Below are 18,814 nucleotides of genomic sequence, written 5' to 3' on the forward strand. Positions count from 1 at the left end.
CATGTTAAGTCCCTGCTTGATTTCTCCGGTAGTATTATTAAAAAGAAATGAAATCTTAATTAGAACGATCCACGTTGTAAATACCATTGAGTTTCTCCACTCCATAATTAGAATGATGAACGTCGTAAACACCATTCTGTCCATAAATAAAATGATCCACTTGCCGTCCATAATTAATTTGATGTTCTGGGCTTGAAATTGAAAATAATTGTAAGTTAATTTGTGAGACCAACTCAATTAACAACATTATTAATATTAGAAATCCTATTATATGAGTATTCGTTTAGAAACCACAAATTTAGAATACAAATGTATGTTTAAAAATAACATATAATCAATAATAAAATTTACAATTTAAAACTAATTAATAATAACACATGAAATATGTATGCTATTAAAATCAAAATTTAAATTAATTTATTTGTCATGACGTTGTCATCAATTTTGAATCGATATTGAATTAACTTATGACATCATATACATATTTTAATTAATTCTTGTTAAAATAAAAGGCTAAAATCATTATAATGATGTTTACATATATATATATAAAAAAGATTACAGCAGATGGCAGAGCCTGATTATTACTTAATAATATTGGGAGATGTCCATTTTATTATGTGTGGAAAAGGCTAAATCATTATTGAACAGTATGTCATTTTCATCATTCTTTTCACAATGTATTATCTATAATATTATATTTCCAATTTAACTCAATAGAAGTAGATAAAGGCTTCTAAGTAAATGGTTTGAATTATTTTAGAAAAAAAATCAAACAATTAAAATAGTGCTCTCTTTCCTATTAATTTAATAAATTTATTAATTGGCTTCATTTTAAAATTACTTATAATATTTATAAATATAATTATTTCCAAATGTTAAAATACCCAAATTTATTAACTCAAATATCATATAAAAATAAAATCGATAATAAATTTAGATATCCAAGTAGGCAGTTTTGGACATTTGATTTATTGGCAAAAATGTAAGTAGAGGGTTAATATCAACTCCTAATCCACAGTTTCCATCGTCACAAATCCAAGTAACACAAACGGGAAGAAAAAAATTTCTATCTACGACATTTTATTTATGCATGAATGAAGAATCAAAGATGCCAATTGTTGTTCCAACTATACACGGATTATGCACTGTGTAGCGTTCCCCCCAACAACTGATCATTCTACAAATTGTGGCATTTTTATCTCACATTCGCTCTTTTAGACCTATTGCAGGACAATACTGTTCAACTCCTATTTTGTTCTTTCATCTCTTTACAATATTGAGTATGCACGGATTACCTCGACAATAGGTGCTCGACATAACGGGCATTTTCCCCCACCACGAACCAACTCATTTGCACATTTTAAACAAGTGCACATGTGTCCACATCTGCAACCGGTTTTTTAATGTCAAAAACTTCAGTTGCAATGTCTAATTAAAGCATTAATGGAGTTTCCAATCAAAGGTTTCACAGATGATATTTGACCATGGAAAGATTTAGAGAAGTTAAGAAGGTAAACCTGTACAAAAGCGAATCAATATGGCTATCACAACAAACACAACAAGTCCCTTTCCTCACATGACCCCAATTTGACCCATCATTTGATGCTTCTGCACTTGAACCTGGAATGCGACAGAAACAATTAAAACCACCTCAAGAAATCCCAAACAGTGCTTTGCAGGTAAGAAATGTTGGAAAGTTTTACGGACCTTTTTCACCAGCTGAACGATTCAAAGCTGCAGGGACTTCCTGCCTGACGGATCGCTGCAACTCCAACTGCATATCCATGCAGGCTTCCAACATCTTCTGCATGTGGTTCATCCCCTGCTGGAGTCTCACCATATCAGCTCTTAGATCATTAATCATCTCCCATTCCTGCTCAAGATAAGCAGCCTCATAAATAACTGAAGAGATGCAGAGTAACAAAATGTTCTGTACAAATAAGACATCTGGGCCTATTTCCAGAGAATATTCAACTTCTATTCAACTAGCGACGACTGTACAAAAGCTGAAGCAAATCTATGTTACTGAGGTGTGAGTGTACAATATAGGCATGTGCGCGGCACAGGCATGTTCAAATTTTCTAAGATTTTCCATATATTTGAAGGGTCCTTCAAGGTTCATATAACCATACTCGTGTCTGAACATGTACCAACATTGCTACTTCAAGAAAATCGAATAGTTGGAGGCTTGGAGCATAGAGAAAATGAAACCCAGCAGTCACACAAGGAGTTGTCTATAAATTTTATTATTATCACTATAATTTCACCATTAGGAAAACAAAAATGACAACAGACAAACACAATCAGGGAGGAAAACATAACCCCTAATACATAATTCAATCAGTTACTTATCCAACAGAATATCTCTCAGAAGGGATAATTCCACAAATAAACTTACGTTCAGTATGAAAATCAGATTTCCTAGAGCTAATCTCTATATATTAAAATTATTCCAATTTCCAAGAGAAAAATACAATGAAGAGAATGGAAACGATAAGATTCATTAGTTAAGGAATAAGCAGTTGCAAGACTAAGAATGATGGCTTACAAGGTCCGATCTATGCATGCTGTGCCTAGACCAGCTAGTGTGATGTAAAGTCTGCTGCCACAATGGCTGTGGGGGTGGCACTGGAGGAGAAGGTAGCACAAGTGAAGGCCTGTTACTAGCATCATTCTGATTATCATTTGTTTCATCCCTCTGCTGCTCTTGATAACGCTCTGGTGAGGCTGGAGTTGGCAAGTTTCTGTGCAGATCCCAATCAATGGGTGAACGGCCTTGTCTTTCCACATAAGATTGTATTAATTGGTCTAGACTTTCCCGGAAACCACTTCGAAGAAGATTAGAGACACTCCTCCTACAAATTAAATAAGATCCATCAATAAGTCATATTTTACTTTAAGTGTAAAAACACAGCCATGTGATCAAATACCTTCTCAGAAGTTCTCTAAGTTCCATACTGTACACATTATCATCTACAGGTGGATGAAATCTACTGAACCTTCCAACTGGGGTTGCACGACGTGCCCTTGGAGGATCAGAAGGCCCTTCTGACCAATTTTCAACAGCTTCGCGAGAGCCATCCTCATGCCAAACTCTTTGGGCTTCCTGAGAATCACTTTCTTCTCCATTTACATTTCCAGGAATATCTTGGCGATAATAACTATATGAACTTTCTTGCCAATTTGTATCCATTTCTTCTGCATTTCCCTCTCTCCATTCATTAAACTGAGCATATCTTGACTGTTGCCAGCTTTCTCTCTCATTATTGGTTGTTGGTTCCCGCCAATTCCCACCTTGGGTAGCATTTTCTTGCCAACTTATGCTCTCAACGGCTAGCATGTTGCTAACAGTATTTCCTGTTTGATTAGGCAACCGTCCAAAGTGACTTCCCAAACTCCTAGGTTGCATATCCTCATTGTTTTCACGTTGGACATCTTGTGACATATTTGTTTGGGAAATTTCATCTCTAGAATCATTGAAGACATTGCTAGTCATGGGTTCTGAATCGCTGTTTGCTTGACCACGTACAATTGCTTCTGATCTGTTCCGGAACTCTTCCCTGAATGAGAAAAATAATTGCCTTTTATGGAAATCAATGGAAAACTTGGAGCTGGAAAGGGCATTGCAGAGAATTGTGCAACCTATAATCTAGATGCAGGTAGATGGACTCTGCACTTGTGATCCATTTCTTATTTTCGTAAAAAACCATAAATACCATATATCTCTCATTGTTTCTCAGAAAATGAAAAATAGAACTAAGTTGTTCTGGTTTTCCACGACCAGGAGAAGGTTAAAAATCAATCAAATAACCAGACTAGAACAATAAACAAAATATTATAACTGTATGGATGTAGCTGCATAGTATATCAACAGAAAGTAACAAGATTGTCAATCCTTAACACCAAACTCCAAGTACTACAGCAATGCATCTTTTTCTATGCATCATTTGCCAAAATTCCTCAGCCCATAAGATCATTGTTTCACAAACATTAACCATTTTAGAACATTGTTTCACAAACATTAACCATTTTAGAACTATCACCCAAATTTTTGAACAAGAGTGAAACATTCTCCAAAGAATTCGTAATCAAAGAATGAAAGAAGTTTCCTACCTCAAACCAGATACAGTGTGCCATTGTCTTAATTGATTTAATTCACTCACTGCCACTGAAGTTGGTCTCTCCTCTTCAACAGGTCTTTCATGCAAGAACCTACCTCTGAGTAGTGACTGCAAAATTAAGATAAGAGTGCTGCTAGTTTAGCATGGCAACATGTGAAAACAAAAGGATTTTCATAGAGCAAAACCATATATATATATATATATATATATATATAAATATATTAACATCAATCATCAAGACATGTGATCACACAACAGTCCAGAAGTCATTTATAAAAGCTAATTCCATCATCGGCACACTTTTAATATTTTAATTTCATAAAAAATTAAAACGTTTTCTAAAAACATACGAATGATGTTACTTTCAGTCTTAACCATTATATAGCAAGTATTATCCTTCTACAAAGAAAGAAAAGGTTAACCTCCTCTAGTTTCCAGCCTAGCATGAATATGTGAGAAAGAGGGATGAATGGTGAAAAACTTAGGTAACAAAAACGTCTTTAAGGATTTACTATAAAAATAGAAGCCAACCAAGAGCATCATTGAAATTAATAACAAGCGACTAAAATTCTAAAAATTCAATATGATAAATGACGATGGCACAAGATTAGTTAACTATTACACACCATTCAAACGGATCTAACCAATACTCAAGTTTCTAGCTTCTCAAGGAACAGCACTGCAGAAAAGTACAGAACAGAGCCACCTATTGATATTGAATATTTTTCATTCCAGTAAGAAAGCTAGACTCATGATTTCTCTGTTTCATATTTTTTCCTTTGGCTAATTTGTTGATTGGTGAAAGAACCACAAACCTATTAAGAAAATCAAATCAATTTACAAAGATCCCAGTAAAGCAAATAGATCGAACTCTTTGAGAAACTAAACTAGAAATCGAGTCCATCCAATTTTCGAACCAATTAAACAGGCTTGTTTCCTAGAGTTCCTGGTAAAATGGCTCTTGACTTAAAAGCAGAACATCCTTAGTCCCTTATAATTAAATTAGGTTAATACCACATGGGCTACAATACATATAGGATATAAAAGTCAAAACCTAGACTCAAACCATGGAACTAACATCCATGAATGGAGTGGAAAACTTGTAGTCCTTCTATTTCAAGCAAATTTACGAAATGCGCAAATCAGGAGAAAGCATATAATGTACACTACATTAGTGCAAAACCAAATAGCACAACATTAGTAGACACTTAAGATATGAAGATTTAATTTAAGCCAATTTAAGATGCATCATATTTGAGACATTTTTTGCAAAATTAGCAAAGTTAAAAAGATTAAGGCATACAGACCATAGCTGAATATAATTCACTGAAAAAAAGAAAATCATTGTATGCAGCCTTTACAAACAAAAGGCAGCTATAACCATGACTCTCTTAGAGTTGTGCGAACTTAACAATCTTCTGATATGTACGTTTTTATTGCAATAGGAATTTTAGTTTTATTTATTATATCAGGTTTTATTAAGAGTTTTAGTTTTACTTATTTTCTCTATTATATTTGGTTTTTATTTCCTTCATAAACTCGAGGTTAGGAATTCTATCAGGACTCTTTTCTTTGTTATTAAGAGTCTATAAAAGGCTAGATAAGCAATTATTCTATCAAAAAAGAAACCTTATTTTGAGAGGGGGTTCAGTCAAATATAAATCCGCCTTTTGAGTAAGCATAGGTCAAAGTAAGAATTCTTTGTCGTCTAGACCTGTGACTAGATCCTACCCCAAGGCACATAACATCTTCATGACAGCTAACTCGCATGAATGCGGTTACGATGAGCAAAATCTGATACAGCACGGTGCTCCAATAAACCCTGAAGTTCTCTCTGTCTTTCTCTTTCAGTCCTCACAAGTAAGTCAATTACTGCTTGTCTTCCACGCAATCTCAGCAAGTCTCTCTGAATGTGCTCTGGTTGGCCTTCATCTTGATCATTAACTGAGCCATCAGGAACTCGGTCAACTTGCGCACCGCTTATAGCTGCCTGATCTTCCCTATGTCCCCAATGAACTCCTCGCTGTTGACTTGACATTTGTACCCACTCCCGGACAATTCTAACTCTCTCACGCTCCGTTTCACGAAGCCATTCAGCTCTACGGTTGCCAGCCCTTTGGGTAACACTGGATGAATGATCACTAATCCCACTCTCCATCCATCCCCGAACTATCTGTCTCACCCTCTCCCTCTCAACTTCACCAAGATCAGGAGACTGCTCCCTACTAGACCCATTATTATCACCATGATCATTCTGCAACACACCTTGATCGTTCGTCCAAGTTCCATACTCATTCTCACTCTCAGTAACATCCCCAACGCTCCCATGATTATCACTCCCGCGGCTCTCATTCAAAGTCATACTAGACATTGTCCTATTATCATCAGCATTCCTTTGCTGCCTCAACCTTTCCCTCACCCTCTCCCGTGCCCTATCCAACAAATGCTCATCCTCCAACTCCCTCCACATTTGCAAAATGGCAGAAGCCTGAGTGCTGGGCCTGTCAACATTCCCACCTTGTCCTCTAGAAGTAGGCGACTCTGACTCTCTCAAGAAAGAGGAATCAAGCATCGAAACAGTATGTAAACCAGCTAAAGCCATCAGCTCGGACTCCCTATTCCTCCTCTCCATTGTAGTTATCATTTCCTGAGCCTGCCTAGCAGCCCACATACTCAAAATCCTAGATTGCCGCCTTCTTGTGGCGGATGACTCGGCTAAGTCATCACCTTCAATATCAGACCTTCCCCTCCTCCTAACAAGTTGATCAGCCTCATCATCCTCATCATCAGGATTTCTACTAGAACTACATGATGCAAATGACATACAATCATCTAAATGCCCCCTCATTAATTCTTCCAAACCCCTTTCGAATTCAGCTCTGGCATCACTTGGGGGTTTCAGGTTTTTGTATTAAAGGTTGAAAATCTGTCATTTTTGTCCCTCATGCAGATAACCCATTTGCCTCCTAATAATGAACCTAAGATCACAACTTTGAAATAAATATGCCAAAAATTACAAAATCAACCTCTAAATCAGCTCACAAAATTCATTATATATATATATATAGATATAAACTATCCTATGCCCTACAATTGGAAACAACAGAACTCCAGCTAATTTCTTCACCAGATAAAAATTCCAAATTCAAAAACATTATACAAAAAAATCCAAAAAAAGAAGACCAAAAGAAATGGGAAAAAAAGGAGGAAATTTTGATTGAAACTCGTTGAAAGTGAAAGAAAATTCCAGGTGAAAGAGACGTGCCTGTGAATTTTGACGACAAGAATGTGAGGAGAAAGAGAAAAAGAAAAAGAAAAAAACTAGCTTTCTATTGGTCTTTATGGAGCACTGAAGTTTATTTTTCTCAAAATGAAAATAGGAAACACAGAAATTCTGATTGTCAAAAAAAGAAAGAAGAAAAGGAGAAATTCAAAGAAGATAATGATTGTGACAAATTTATAATTACATGAAAGAAAGTGTGTTTTATTTATTTGATTTAATTTTTATGGGAATAAGATAGCGGCGCCAATTTCCAAAGGAGTGACACGTAATCTCATTTATTTTTAAGACTTTAATGGATTTTATTTCAGATAATTAAAACAGCATATATTTCTTAATTAACAATTTTTAATAGCATGCTAGATAAGGATTAAAGTAAATCAGGCTTTGCTTCTGTTCTTTTAAATGTTTATTGTTGGTTGTCCACAACAATCACAACTTACATTCACCAGTATTGAGTCATGTCTGATAATGAAAGCCTGTAATTAGTGAGATCTTATATTTAATAATCAATAATGGAATGTTCGATTATATCTGGGATGGATTTAATTATATCTTCCAAAAAGCTTGCCTTAAATCAGTTAATGAAAAAGTTTGGATGGATGGTAACCTCCTAAACTAAAGTCAATGGCACACAAACTGTGAAACCAGATCAAAAGTATTGCATCCATAGGAATTTAGAACAATCTAAGCTCCAGATGTTTGAAACAGTAGTATAGATTTTTATTATATTATGTTTAAAAATTGAAAATTGATAGGTACTCAAGTTCATGAGCATGCTAAAAACAATTGAAGAAATTGAAGGTTCAACTTAATGTGCTTTTCTTGAAGAAATTGTCTTCTTTTTCATAAACCAAGAGTTTTATTGAATTAAAACTAATATGATACATAGGAGTGCCAATAAAGGTCGTCAGAGCTCCTAGCATTAGACAAAACATTAGGATTGACATGATTTCCGACTCTAGCTAAAGCATCAGCACAGCGATTTCCCTTCCGAAAGGTATGCCGGAGACAATTACTTGGTAATTGCATCAACAAAATGAGAGGTCCAAGTAAAACATTATCAATATATGAATGATTTAGAAGATCAATATAACCTGGGCATCAAGTTCAACAATAACATTAGTAATATTCATTCTTTGCGCTAGTAAAAGCCATCACCAAGAGCCCAGAGTTCAGCCATAATGTTGGGAGTTTTGCCAAGTTAACGATGACATCCAACAATCTAATGACCATTACACTACACCAAAACAGGCTTTTAGCGGCGTTTTTAGCGGCGTTTGGACAAAAAACGCCACTAAAAATTAAGCATAGCGGCGCTTTTATAAAAACGCCGCTAAAGGTCGAGCATTAGCGGCACTTTTTGGAAAACGCCGCTAAAAATAAACATTAGCGGCGTTTTTTGAAAAGCGCCGCAAAAAGCCTAAACCCAAACCGATTTTTGGGGCCTTTAGCGGCGTTTTTGAAGAAGCGACGCTAATGCTCGGGCCTTTAGCGGCGTTTTTGAGGAAGCATCGCTAATGCTCGGACCTTTAGCGGCGTTTTTGAATAAGCGCCGCTAATGCTCGGGCTTTTAGCGGCGTTTTGAGGGAAGCGCCGCTAATGCTCGGGCCTTTAGCGGCGTTTTGAGGGAAGCGCCGCTAATGCTCGGGCCTTTAGCGGCGTTTTGAGGGAAGCGCCGCTAATGCTCGGGCCTTTAGCGGCGTTTTTGAAGAAGCGCCGCTAATGCCCGTTTTTGATATAATCTCATTCTTTGATATATTCTCAAGTTATGTTTCAATTATATTTTTTTATTATAAGTTGAAAAAATTGATATTTCGTTGTATTTATTATATATTGGTCTAATTTACATTTAAATGATAACAAATAATATTATTTAATACAAAATGTTTTTATTAAAGAGAATTTCTAACTCCTAACTATTTATTATTATTTTTCAATCACAGTTTATTTTAACTACTTTACTAGAAAAATATATTAAATTATGAGTAAAATAAAATATTATAAAACTTAAATTGTAAAAGATACGATAGTATTAATTTTAAAATATTTAATTAATTATCATTATAGTTTAGGGTTTAATATATATGGTTTAGGGTATATGATTTAGGGTATATGGTTAATTTAGGATTTAAGGCCGGTTTAGGAGTTACAATTTTAAGGTTTATAGATTATGGAATTAGGGATTAAGGATTAGGGATTCTAGTTTAAGGGTTGTAATTTAGGGGTTAGGGGTTAGAGATTAAGAGTTAGTGTTTTAAGGTTTATGAATTCAGTGTCAGGTTAGGATTTAGGGATTAAATTAATTAGTGTGTTCTAATTTATATTGAATAAGGTGTAGGGGTTCGGGATTTGGGTTAGGGTTTAGGGTCTAGATTAATTAGTGTTTTTTATTTTATATATTAAATAATATTTAGGGGTTAGTAGTTAGGGATTAGGAGTTAGGGGTTAGATGTTAGAGGTTAAGAGTTAGTGATTTAGGGTTTAAAGATTTGAGGTCAGGTTAAGGTTTAGATTAATTAGTATTTTTTTTAATTCATATATTAATTAAGTTTTTATATAATTGTAAAAGAGGGGTTAGGGGTTTAGGGTTTATGTTTTATGATTCAGGGTTTAGGAGATAGGGTTAAGGGTTTAGATTAATTGGTGTTTTTAATTTATATATTAAATAATTTCTTATATAATTGTAAAAGAGATAATTTTAATTTTAATATATTAAAATTATGATTATAGTTTAAATTATATAAGAGATAATAGATCAATTTTATACATATTAAATGGTTTAGGATTTAAGGTTTACTTTAGATTTGTTAAATGATAAAATTTTATACAATTAATTAATGTTTTATATTTAAAATATTTAATCTAAATTTAGATTTAATGGTTTAAATCATTTGATATATTTAAATATAAGATTTTAAAAAATTGATAAATAAATAAATTAACGTAACAAATTAATGTAATAGATTGACAATAAAAGAGATAATATGAATTTTAATTTATTAAAATTATCATTAATATAGTTTTTTAAAGTTTTTTTTCATATTTTAAAATTTTTTGTTTTTGTTTTCTTACATAAAATTTTAAAATTTATCTAATTCTTTTAAATATTACTTAAATTTTCAAAATTTATTTATTTAAATTTGATATGAATTATATAATAATTAAATATAAAATTATAAAAAAAGTCAATCATTAGCGGTGTTTATGAGAAAAACGCCGCAAAAGGTAAACAATAGCGGCGTTTTTATGAAAAACGCCGCAAATACGCATTGAAGTGAAGTTTCACGGTAGAAATTTTATTTTATTTTTAGTAGAGTTTTTTATAAAAACGCCACAAAATTCATTTTTCTTAAAAAAATTCACGCTGATTTTTTCCCAAATTTCCCCCCTAAAACCCAAAAACGAAAAACCCCAAATTTCCCCCCAAATTTTTTCTTAGTTCTCTCATCCAAAAGCACAAATTTTGAAGACCAAATGGCAACAATTTCAGCATTTTCAACTCCTTTGCATTTAATCTCCAAAACCCATTTTAAATCTCCCAAAAACCTCTTCTTTTATCCAAATTCTATCCATTTTCAGACCAAAGTTTCCACCTTTTCTTCCAACAACTTAACCTTATCCTTCAAAAACAGCAAAACTCTTTACGGTACTTGGAAACTCAAGTCTGCAGAAGAAGAAGAAATAGCTGTTGTTGAACAAGAACGAGAAGAAACAACTGTCGCCGAACAAGAGTCTGTTTCTGTTCCTGTTTCTCCTTCAGACACTCTCAGAATGTACTTCCAGGTATGTTCCTTTTTTTCAATTATTATAATGTTTATGTTATTTTGGTCTGGCAAAAGGAAAATTGAACCATTGTTCAGAGCTGGCTTCTTTTATTAGTGAACTATCAAAGTACCTCTTTTGATGCAGTGAAATATTGTTTTGGTTGAGTGATGATATAAGTTTGGGATTTAACTTCTATTTTGCTACTTAATTATGTAAAAGTTCAAATTGCTTTGTTAGTTTTTTTATTAAGTAATGGTGAATTGTTATGTTTTTCAAATGGATGATGCTGGGTCTTAAACTTATTTCTGAGTTTATATTTGTTACTTAATTCTGGAAATATGTATAATGTTTTATAACACTTAAAAGAATCTCCACTGCTAATTCACATTGCACCCGAACTCTAGTTCGAAATTTAGAGACAACATTGTCGTGAAAGGCAGCCACTAACCCTGAAAAGACTAGTCTCTAGGGATGCATCTTTGTGTTACGTATTCCACAGAGTTTGAATTCTTGAAATCAAGCAAAAAATCGGTTCTATTTGACTAGTATTGCTTGAAATTGTATATATGGTTAATATGTATATTTGTCTGTGAATTTCTTCCCTTGAAACTATTCATTAATAGGTCACTGATAATTGATCTTGTTTGTTTTAAAGGCAGATGGAATGTTGAATGAAGCTGAAATTCTGAAGGTGACCAAGGCATTAGACGTATCAAAATGATCATTTTGATAGGCAGCTTGTTAGATTTATCTTCAGATTGAATGGAGGGGGGAAATCTAACTTCTTATTTCTATTCTTTCTATGTCCGGAACCCTGAGTGTAGCCTAGTGTTTCACTCAATCCCTTAGTTAAATTCTTGTTCTATATACGGAGCCCTAAGCTTAGTATGGTGTTTCCCCCAATCCCTTAGAGAATGGCTTATTGCAGAGAGAAATATTTTACATAATCTTTTTGTATTATCCCTCACTAAAAACAAAACTGTAAAAATCTAATTATATGTCTGTTTAATGGCACAACTAGGTTTCCGTCGATATTCTTTATTGCAGAGAGAAATATTCTAATGGAATGGTTATTTCATCGGCACTGATAATATGGAAAGGATTGATTTGCATTATTGGGAGCGAGTCGCCGATGGTGGTTGTGCTATCTGGGAGTATGGAACCCGATTTCAAACGAGTGAGCCAATTTTTTTACACGTATTTAAAATTAAGTATTTAAAAATTTTGAGCTTTGATTTGTGATAGTCATATAAATTTAAATTTGCGAAATGCAGGGAGATATATTTGTGATAGTCATATAAATTTAAATTTGCCAAATGTTGAACTGCTTCAACGACAAGTGACAGAAGGTTCTCATGTTCTGATGTAGAAAATCTCTAGAAAGTAGAAACAAATAGTTTTGATAAGGTTAACACCATGGTCAACTCTAACAGTCTTGTTCATGAGCTGTGTACTAGTGGTTGAACATTTTCTTTCTGAAATTTATATAGGTGTTATGGCTGTAAATTATTTGAACTAACGGGTCCCCGCCTGGTTATTCTGTATGCTGGATTTAGTACATTGCATGTTTGGTTATGCTTTGTCAGGTTCATGAGCAGCGAGATATCAAAGAAGCTGATATACTCACTAAAGGTAGCATATCCTTGATATCAAGCTAGTTGAATGTGAGCAAATACAAGTTGTGGTTTGTTTGTTTGTTTTCAACGAACTTTAAACTTTTTAATATCAATCATGAAAATATTTTTCTGACTATTAAAATCTCTTTCCCCACCAATGAAGTGGAGAGTGGACACTTCCAAATAGTTTTGTTTGTTTACTTGTGGAATGGTCTTAAATACATTCCAAGTTCTCGTTTTTTCATGTGTGTGTGTGTGTGGTTGATCATTCTTTAAATATCTTCATATGTACAACTACTACTTGAGTATGCTAACCTTTTTAATCTTTTGACTGGACATATTCATCAGGAGACGCTAATCTTTACGATGACAGAATGTTGTACACATCTAGTACTCGTTGGTTGCAAAAAAAATACATCATGGGCTGAGCTGTTGGGTAAATCAAACACCTATATATTTCTCAAAGTGTTAACAAGTTCTAAAAGTGAAACCATTTGTAAAACACTCTGATTAGGAGTTTCTTGCATCACCATTTGTGCTGTATGCTTTGAGTTTCAAGTTCATCACACTTCAATAGTAAAATTACTCTTCTGTTTTATTATTTATTGTATTTTTAATTGTATATATCTTCTCTGAACTAATGTTTTATGTTTTCTGCATGGCAGAAAGGATCCCATAACGTTCACTTATGCTTACCTGAGGTTTGTTCTAAATTTTTCCAAAAATTGGGTTGCCCAGAAAAAAAAACTTGAAATAGGTTTACTTAGTACTAGTTAAATCGGGCTTGATTTTAGATAAATCTAATTAGTATCTTTAAGCATGATATGTTCTAATACTTTGATTTAAGCTGTTGATGTATGTATTCTGACTATGGAATATCATGTTCAAATATTCTACAAAGAAGCTAATTAGGAGATTCTGCAATTGTTGATGGTAATTGGAATTTAAGAATATAGGCTTAAGGGTTTAATTGGAATTTAAGCATGATATGTTCTAATATTTTAAATTTATATTGATGAATACTTTCCACCTATATTGACTTAAGTGAGTAGATATATCAGTAGTGTACATTTTTTATTCCACAAACAATCTTAAAAAGTTGAGATATATTTTTTAGATGTATTTTTTAATAATTTATTATAACATTATAAGACACCTAATTTACTATAACATTATAAAACAATCTTAAAAAGTTGAACTGATTTACTTACCTTTGCCATGTTCATTATGGTTTGAACAGATTAAGTTACTCTTATTTTCATGCAGAGCATGTAGGAGCCAAATTTGCTGTTCAAATTCGAAGCCATGCTCAAACGTTTTTCTCTAAGGGTCATTGCTTTGAGTTCATTACAAGATTTCTTTGATTAAGTATATCTTTTATTACCAAGATTTACTTGATTAAGAAAATGCATTGTATATTTTATTACATTGCATATGTATTATTTATTTTAGTTTTGATTCTAAATTTGTATTTTTACTTAAGTGGTCTAACTTTTGGATTTTAATTGTGTTATTAATTTATTATTTTAAATTCTAAATTTAAATTCATTAATTTTTATATTTATATTTAGTTTTAAAGTTAAAATTTTCGTAGAAAATTTAATTTAAATAATATTTTTTATTTATCCTTAAAACATAATATAATATTTATCATTGAAATAAATATTATTTGAAAAAAAAAATTAGAAGATATATTTTTAGCGGCGTTTGTGTAAAAAGTGCCGCTAAAGGTCTTGGTCTTTAGCGGCGTTTGTGGGAAAAGCGTCGCTAAAGGTCATGGTCTTTAGCGACGTTTGTGGGAAAAGCGTCGCTAAAGGTCATGGTCTTTAGCGGCGTTTGTTGGAAAAGCGCCGCTAAAGGTCATGGTCTTTAGCAGCGTTTGTGGGAAAAGCGACGCTGTCATTAGCGGCGTTTTTGGCGATGCTTCTCAAAGCGCCGCAAATACTTTTAGCGGCGCTAAAAAACGCCGCTAAAGGCCTAAAAAAGCGCCGCTAAAAGCCTGTTTTGGTGTAGTGTTATGATCTCATATAATAGCTCTTAAACCTGTAAGACCTGGATTACTCATGGAGGAGCCATCACAATTAGGGGGTAGTCCACATTATTTGAAGAGAGGAAGGATAGCCTTTAAATTTAGATCCATGAGAAAGAGAAAAATATTCCATAGCAAAAGAAATACTTTGTATTTGATATCATCTCCATTCAATAGGAATGTCAAAGATGATTGCATTTCTAGCAATCCAAATGCTATGGAGGAAGAAGGTGAATAAAGTAGGCCAATGGATGTAGTGGTTGGGGAAGATCGATTTCAAAGTCAAATTCTTTTTAAACCAAACTAGAAAAGGAAGTAAAGCAAGGCTCGCCACTTAAGGGGGAAAGGGAAGAGGCTTCAAATATGAGAGGTGAAAGAACAATGTTTAAGAAGGTGTTCAATAGTTTCAGGGTGATTGTTGCAAAAGGGACAGTTAATGGTAATGTTTATACCTTTAGGAGGAAGAAAAAAATGAGCAACTGCCCAGATGAAGAAAGAAAGCTTCGAAGGAAGTTTAAGTTTTCAAATCCACATCCAATCCCCTGAAACAGGTTAGGGAGGGTTTATAAGGTTTGAAGCAATATGATAAGTCGATTAGAAAGAAAAAAAAAACATTCGAGGAGGCGTTCTAACACGAGGTATAAAGACCATCAGAAAAGATGGATAATGAATGTGCAAGAATATTGTACCAAAAGAAATTAGGGATTTCAAACAACAAAGAACACGGACTGGATTGGAAATCTTTGACTAAGAAGTTCTCTTCACGTGGCATAAAGGGGCCATGAACAAGAAAGCGGATAGAACCCAATTTTATATAATCATCATGCCAAAAAAAAAAACTCGACAATTATCTTCAATGATCCACTAGATACCTGTAACACACTATACTTGATCCAATCGTCTAGTCCGAGTATCCAATGCCACAATTGACTCGAGTAACTTAACAGGAATTTTAACTTAAATTATTTACTACTTAAATATCGCAATGATTTCTTCATTCTTGACATCATATTTTCCTTAACCTTTTAATTTATCAATGGGTTTCCAAAACTTAGCTACAATTAAAGATTCTACAAATTCTAAGCTATTACAATCAATCTGCCTTAATTTGTCATGTACGTAGTTATATATATATGAACATACTTACTGTGACTTGAAATTTGCAACTTGTTAGACATTCAATTAATTAAACCCCGAGGTGTAGCCTCTAAGGATGACCTTCTATATGCATGATATGACTCACTAGCCATCCACGAGAGCTTGGTGGTATTTGGCTTGGTCCCTCCACACAAGTCTTGCGTTACCCCTTAGCCTTACATTCAAGATAAAACACGTGTAAGTTTAGAGAAATTAGTGAGAATCTTCTAATATAATTTACTCGGATGGCTTTAAAGTTAAGAATTTAATAGTAAATGCACACAATATAACTCATTATATATCATAGGGGACCTCGTAGTTTAAACAATGCAGAAAACACATATGCAGTCTTCTTTAAGAATAAATTTCGGGCATTCAGACAAATTCAGTCTTCCTTCCTGTCATGCTATTGACCCTTTTTGAAGACTTAAATTTGTTTAGCTTCATTTCAAAAGTTCAGGTTACCTTCCCAGGTTTGACTTATCGACAATAACTATATCGCGAACTTTACGGGCCCGAAAATTTTCTTCTTGGAACTTGGCTTGTACATAGTTTCCTTCTTTAAAGATCCATTTAATAACACCCTTGTCCGTGACTTTGAATAAAATGATTTGGCTGAAGAATAATCACCTCCAACATTGTGGACCTGTACTTACCAGGTAGTCCCGTGGGACTTTTCTATGACAAAGCATTCTACTGTGATACTACCAATAGTAGATGGTTCTCGGCAGACTACCTCCTTCTTAGATTTCCCTGGGCAGACTTCCATACTTGATAGTCTAAAATGGCTTCCCCACGATATAGGGTCTTGACGGACATCCGTGCCTTCTGTTGTTTCCCGAAATACCGCCCACCAACATACTTTGGCGGAATTCCCTTTTATTTCTAGCGACCTCTTTACCCACAAGTTCTTAGCATTTCAATCTGTATAACCATCTCGATTTATTATAGTCCATATTAGTTTACCCGATAACTCTAGCGGACTCATATTGGACACTGAGAAGGAAATACCCTTTCCTCCCACTTATGTTGCGATTAATACGCTTCTACTTGTTCATCTTACCTTCGTATTTTAGCGGATCTTCTTAATAACACACTAGCCCGCGTTCCTAGACGTGCCACGATTATCCCGATAGATTGTTCCTATGCAAGTCATACTGTGATTTTCCTTTTTATGCCCTAATAGACTTTCCTATTTACTTCCTGACGGACCCCATTTCACCATGAGATGTACCTATCCACCTCTAGATCGTGTCATGGCTAACCATGGACTTTTGATTTTAAAGAATCAAAAACCCCTTTCGAGGTGTCGCCCCGAAGGACTTGCATACCATTTACACGGTGTCGCCCCGAAGGACCTATATATCATTTACATGGTGTCTCTCTGAAAGATTAGTAGATAATCATCATTATGGTGTCACCCCGAAGGGCCAGTAGATAATCGTCGTCACAGTGTCGCCCCGGAGGACCACTGGATATTTGTTCTATGATGCCACCCAACTCCCTTGTATCCGGTAACAACCTGCCCATTCCTCCATTACACCGATTACCATTTTCAACTACCTTGTCAATGTAACTTCCTCCGTACTCTGCATACAATAAACATGCATATCACTCAAGTCATTATACTTATTACTATATCATACAGTACGTCATTGACCATTTTCATAATCATTTGACATCCAATGTACATACTACATAGTGCTATGTATACTCAGCATGCTTATTCACCATTTTAATACACAACAATAGATTTAGACAACTCAGAACAGACACAAATATAGATCATTCAAACAACACAATATCATCCATCACCCAAAATTAGAGTACAAAAACTCACATTAAATTCTTCATCCTCATCAGCTTAGCTTCCCAAACGCCAGAGCCTCCTTCTTCCTGGCTGCTAAGCATGAAAACCACATATCGGTTAAATCAAAGGTATTCAAACCTTAAAAACCTAGAACCCATAAACAGAAACTTTTCAAGAATACTTACTTTCTCTTCCTTTAATCCACAAGTACAAAAAGGCTTAGGAGCTTACCAACTTACTGGATTTTTTACTTTCCAAACTCGAGTCTTACATTTACCACCCCATGTAGAGCTTTCCTTAACTTTCTCTTCTTCGAAGCAACCGAAAAAGACGATGAATATGAGAAGAAGATCATAACTAAATTGAGAATAATTCATTCTAACATAAATATATATACCTAGATTGCACGGTCTCTACAATCTCAAATAACCAATCATCCCTAATCATATTGTCTCCCACTAAGGAACCAACTGATTCCAGCATAACCAAACCAGAATTGGTTCCCAACTAATTACCAATTAACCACCAAAATTTTCCAAGTATTCCAGTAGAGCCCGCCAACTTACTATATTTTTCAAGAAACTTCCAGTTCGCTATAAATTTTCAGGACTTTTAAGAAAACCAAGTGTGACAAAAACTTTATCAATAATATGCTGCACACTCTTTAGAGCTTTCCAAGTAACCGAGGATTTAACTTTGGAGTTGTCGTTTTAGAGGTACTTCGTATAAAGGATTTGAGTCCATAATTTAGAGTTGGAATGAATAAGTCACCAATAAAGTTTTGCGAGATGAACTTGGTTTTGAGCTTTCATCTGGAAAATTACAAGTCCCCCATCTCATTTCAATTTTGAGATAGTTGCTCAGTTTGCTAGATGAATGCGAGTGTGAGATTTTGTCCCTCCCCAAAAGAATTATGATTAATGCAATCAATGGAATTACATATGCTAGAAGGGAGTTTTCGACATTGCATGAAATAGAAAGGGATAGATGTCGTAGTAGATTTTATAAGAACAAGTCTCCCAGCAAAGGAAAGGAGATTCACTTTCCATC

At 34.2% G+C, this 18,814-nt stretch overlaps 1 protein-coding gene and 1 non-coding gene across 5 annotated transcripts; one reads left to right on the forward strand and one right to left on the reverse strand.

Moving 5' to 3' along the window:
* Positions 1-1,057: 1,057 nt before the first annotated feature.
* Positions 1,058-7,489, reverse strand: LOC105771285 (uncharacterized). The gene is made up of 7 exons (XR_008195980.1): positions 5,893-7,489; positions 4,117-4,232; positions 2,934-3,563; positions 2,552-2,858; positions 1,711-1,876; positions 1,521-1,623; positions 1,058-1,389 (listed from the first exon to the last, which is right to left on the reverse strand). It is a non-coding gene; the product is annotated as an uncharacterized LOC105771285 (transcript).
* Positions 7,490-10,765: 3,276 nt separating this feature from the next.
* LOC105771024 (uncharacterized) lies at positions 10,766-14,312 on the forward strand. Of its 4 annotated transcripts, none has more exons than XR_008195961.1 (7): positions 10,766-11,190; positions 11,828-11,863; positions 12,194-12,349; positions 12,759-12,836; positions 13,137-13,224; positions 13,454-13,489; positions 14,055-14,067. XR_008195961.1 is itself a non-coding variant. In XM_052630834.1 (7 exons), exons 1-5 carry the CDS (start codon positions 10,882-10,884, stop codon positions 13,214-13,216), a joined length of 627 nt encoding a protein of 208 aa, XP_052486794.1. In that variant the 5' UTR covers positions 10,766-10,881; the 3' UTR covers positions 13,217-13,224; positions 13,454-13,489; positions 14,055-14,312. The 4 variants fall into 4 exon arrangements, 3 of the variants coding, with proteins under 3 accessions (XP_052486794.1, XP_052486795.1, XP_052486796.1); XM_052630834.1 differs by having other exon boundaries at positions 12,759-12,804; positions 14,055-14,312; XM_052630835.1 differs by lacking the exon at positions 12,759-12,836 and having other exon boundaries at positions 14,055-14,312.
* Positions 14,313-18,814: the final 4,502 nt, after the last annotated feature.

This window comes from Gossypium raimondii, chromosome 5 (assembly GCF_025698545.1).
Source record: "Gossypium raimondii isolate GPD5lz chromosome 5, ASM2569854v1, whole genome shotgun sequence".
Lineage (NCBI taxonomy): Eukaryota > Viridiplantae > Streptophyta > Magnoliopsida > Malvales > Malvaceae > Gossypium > Gossypium raimondii.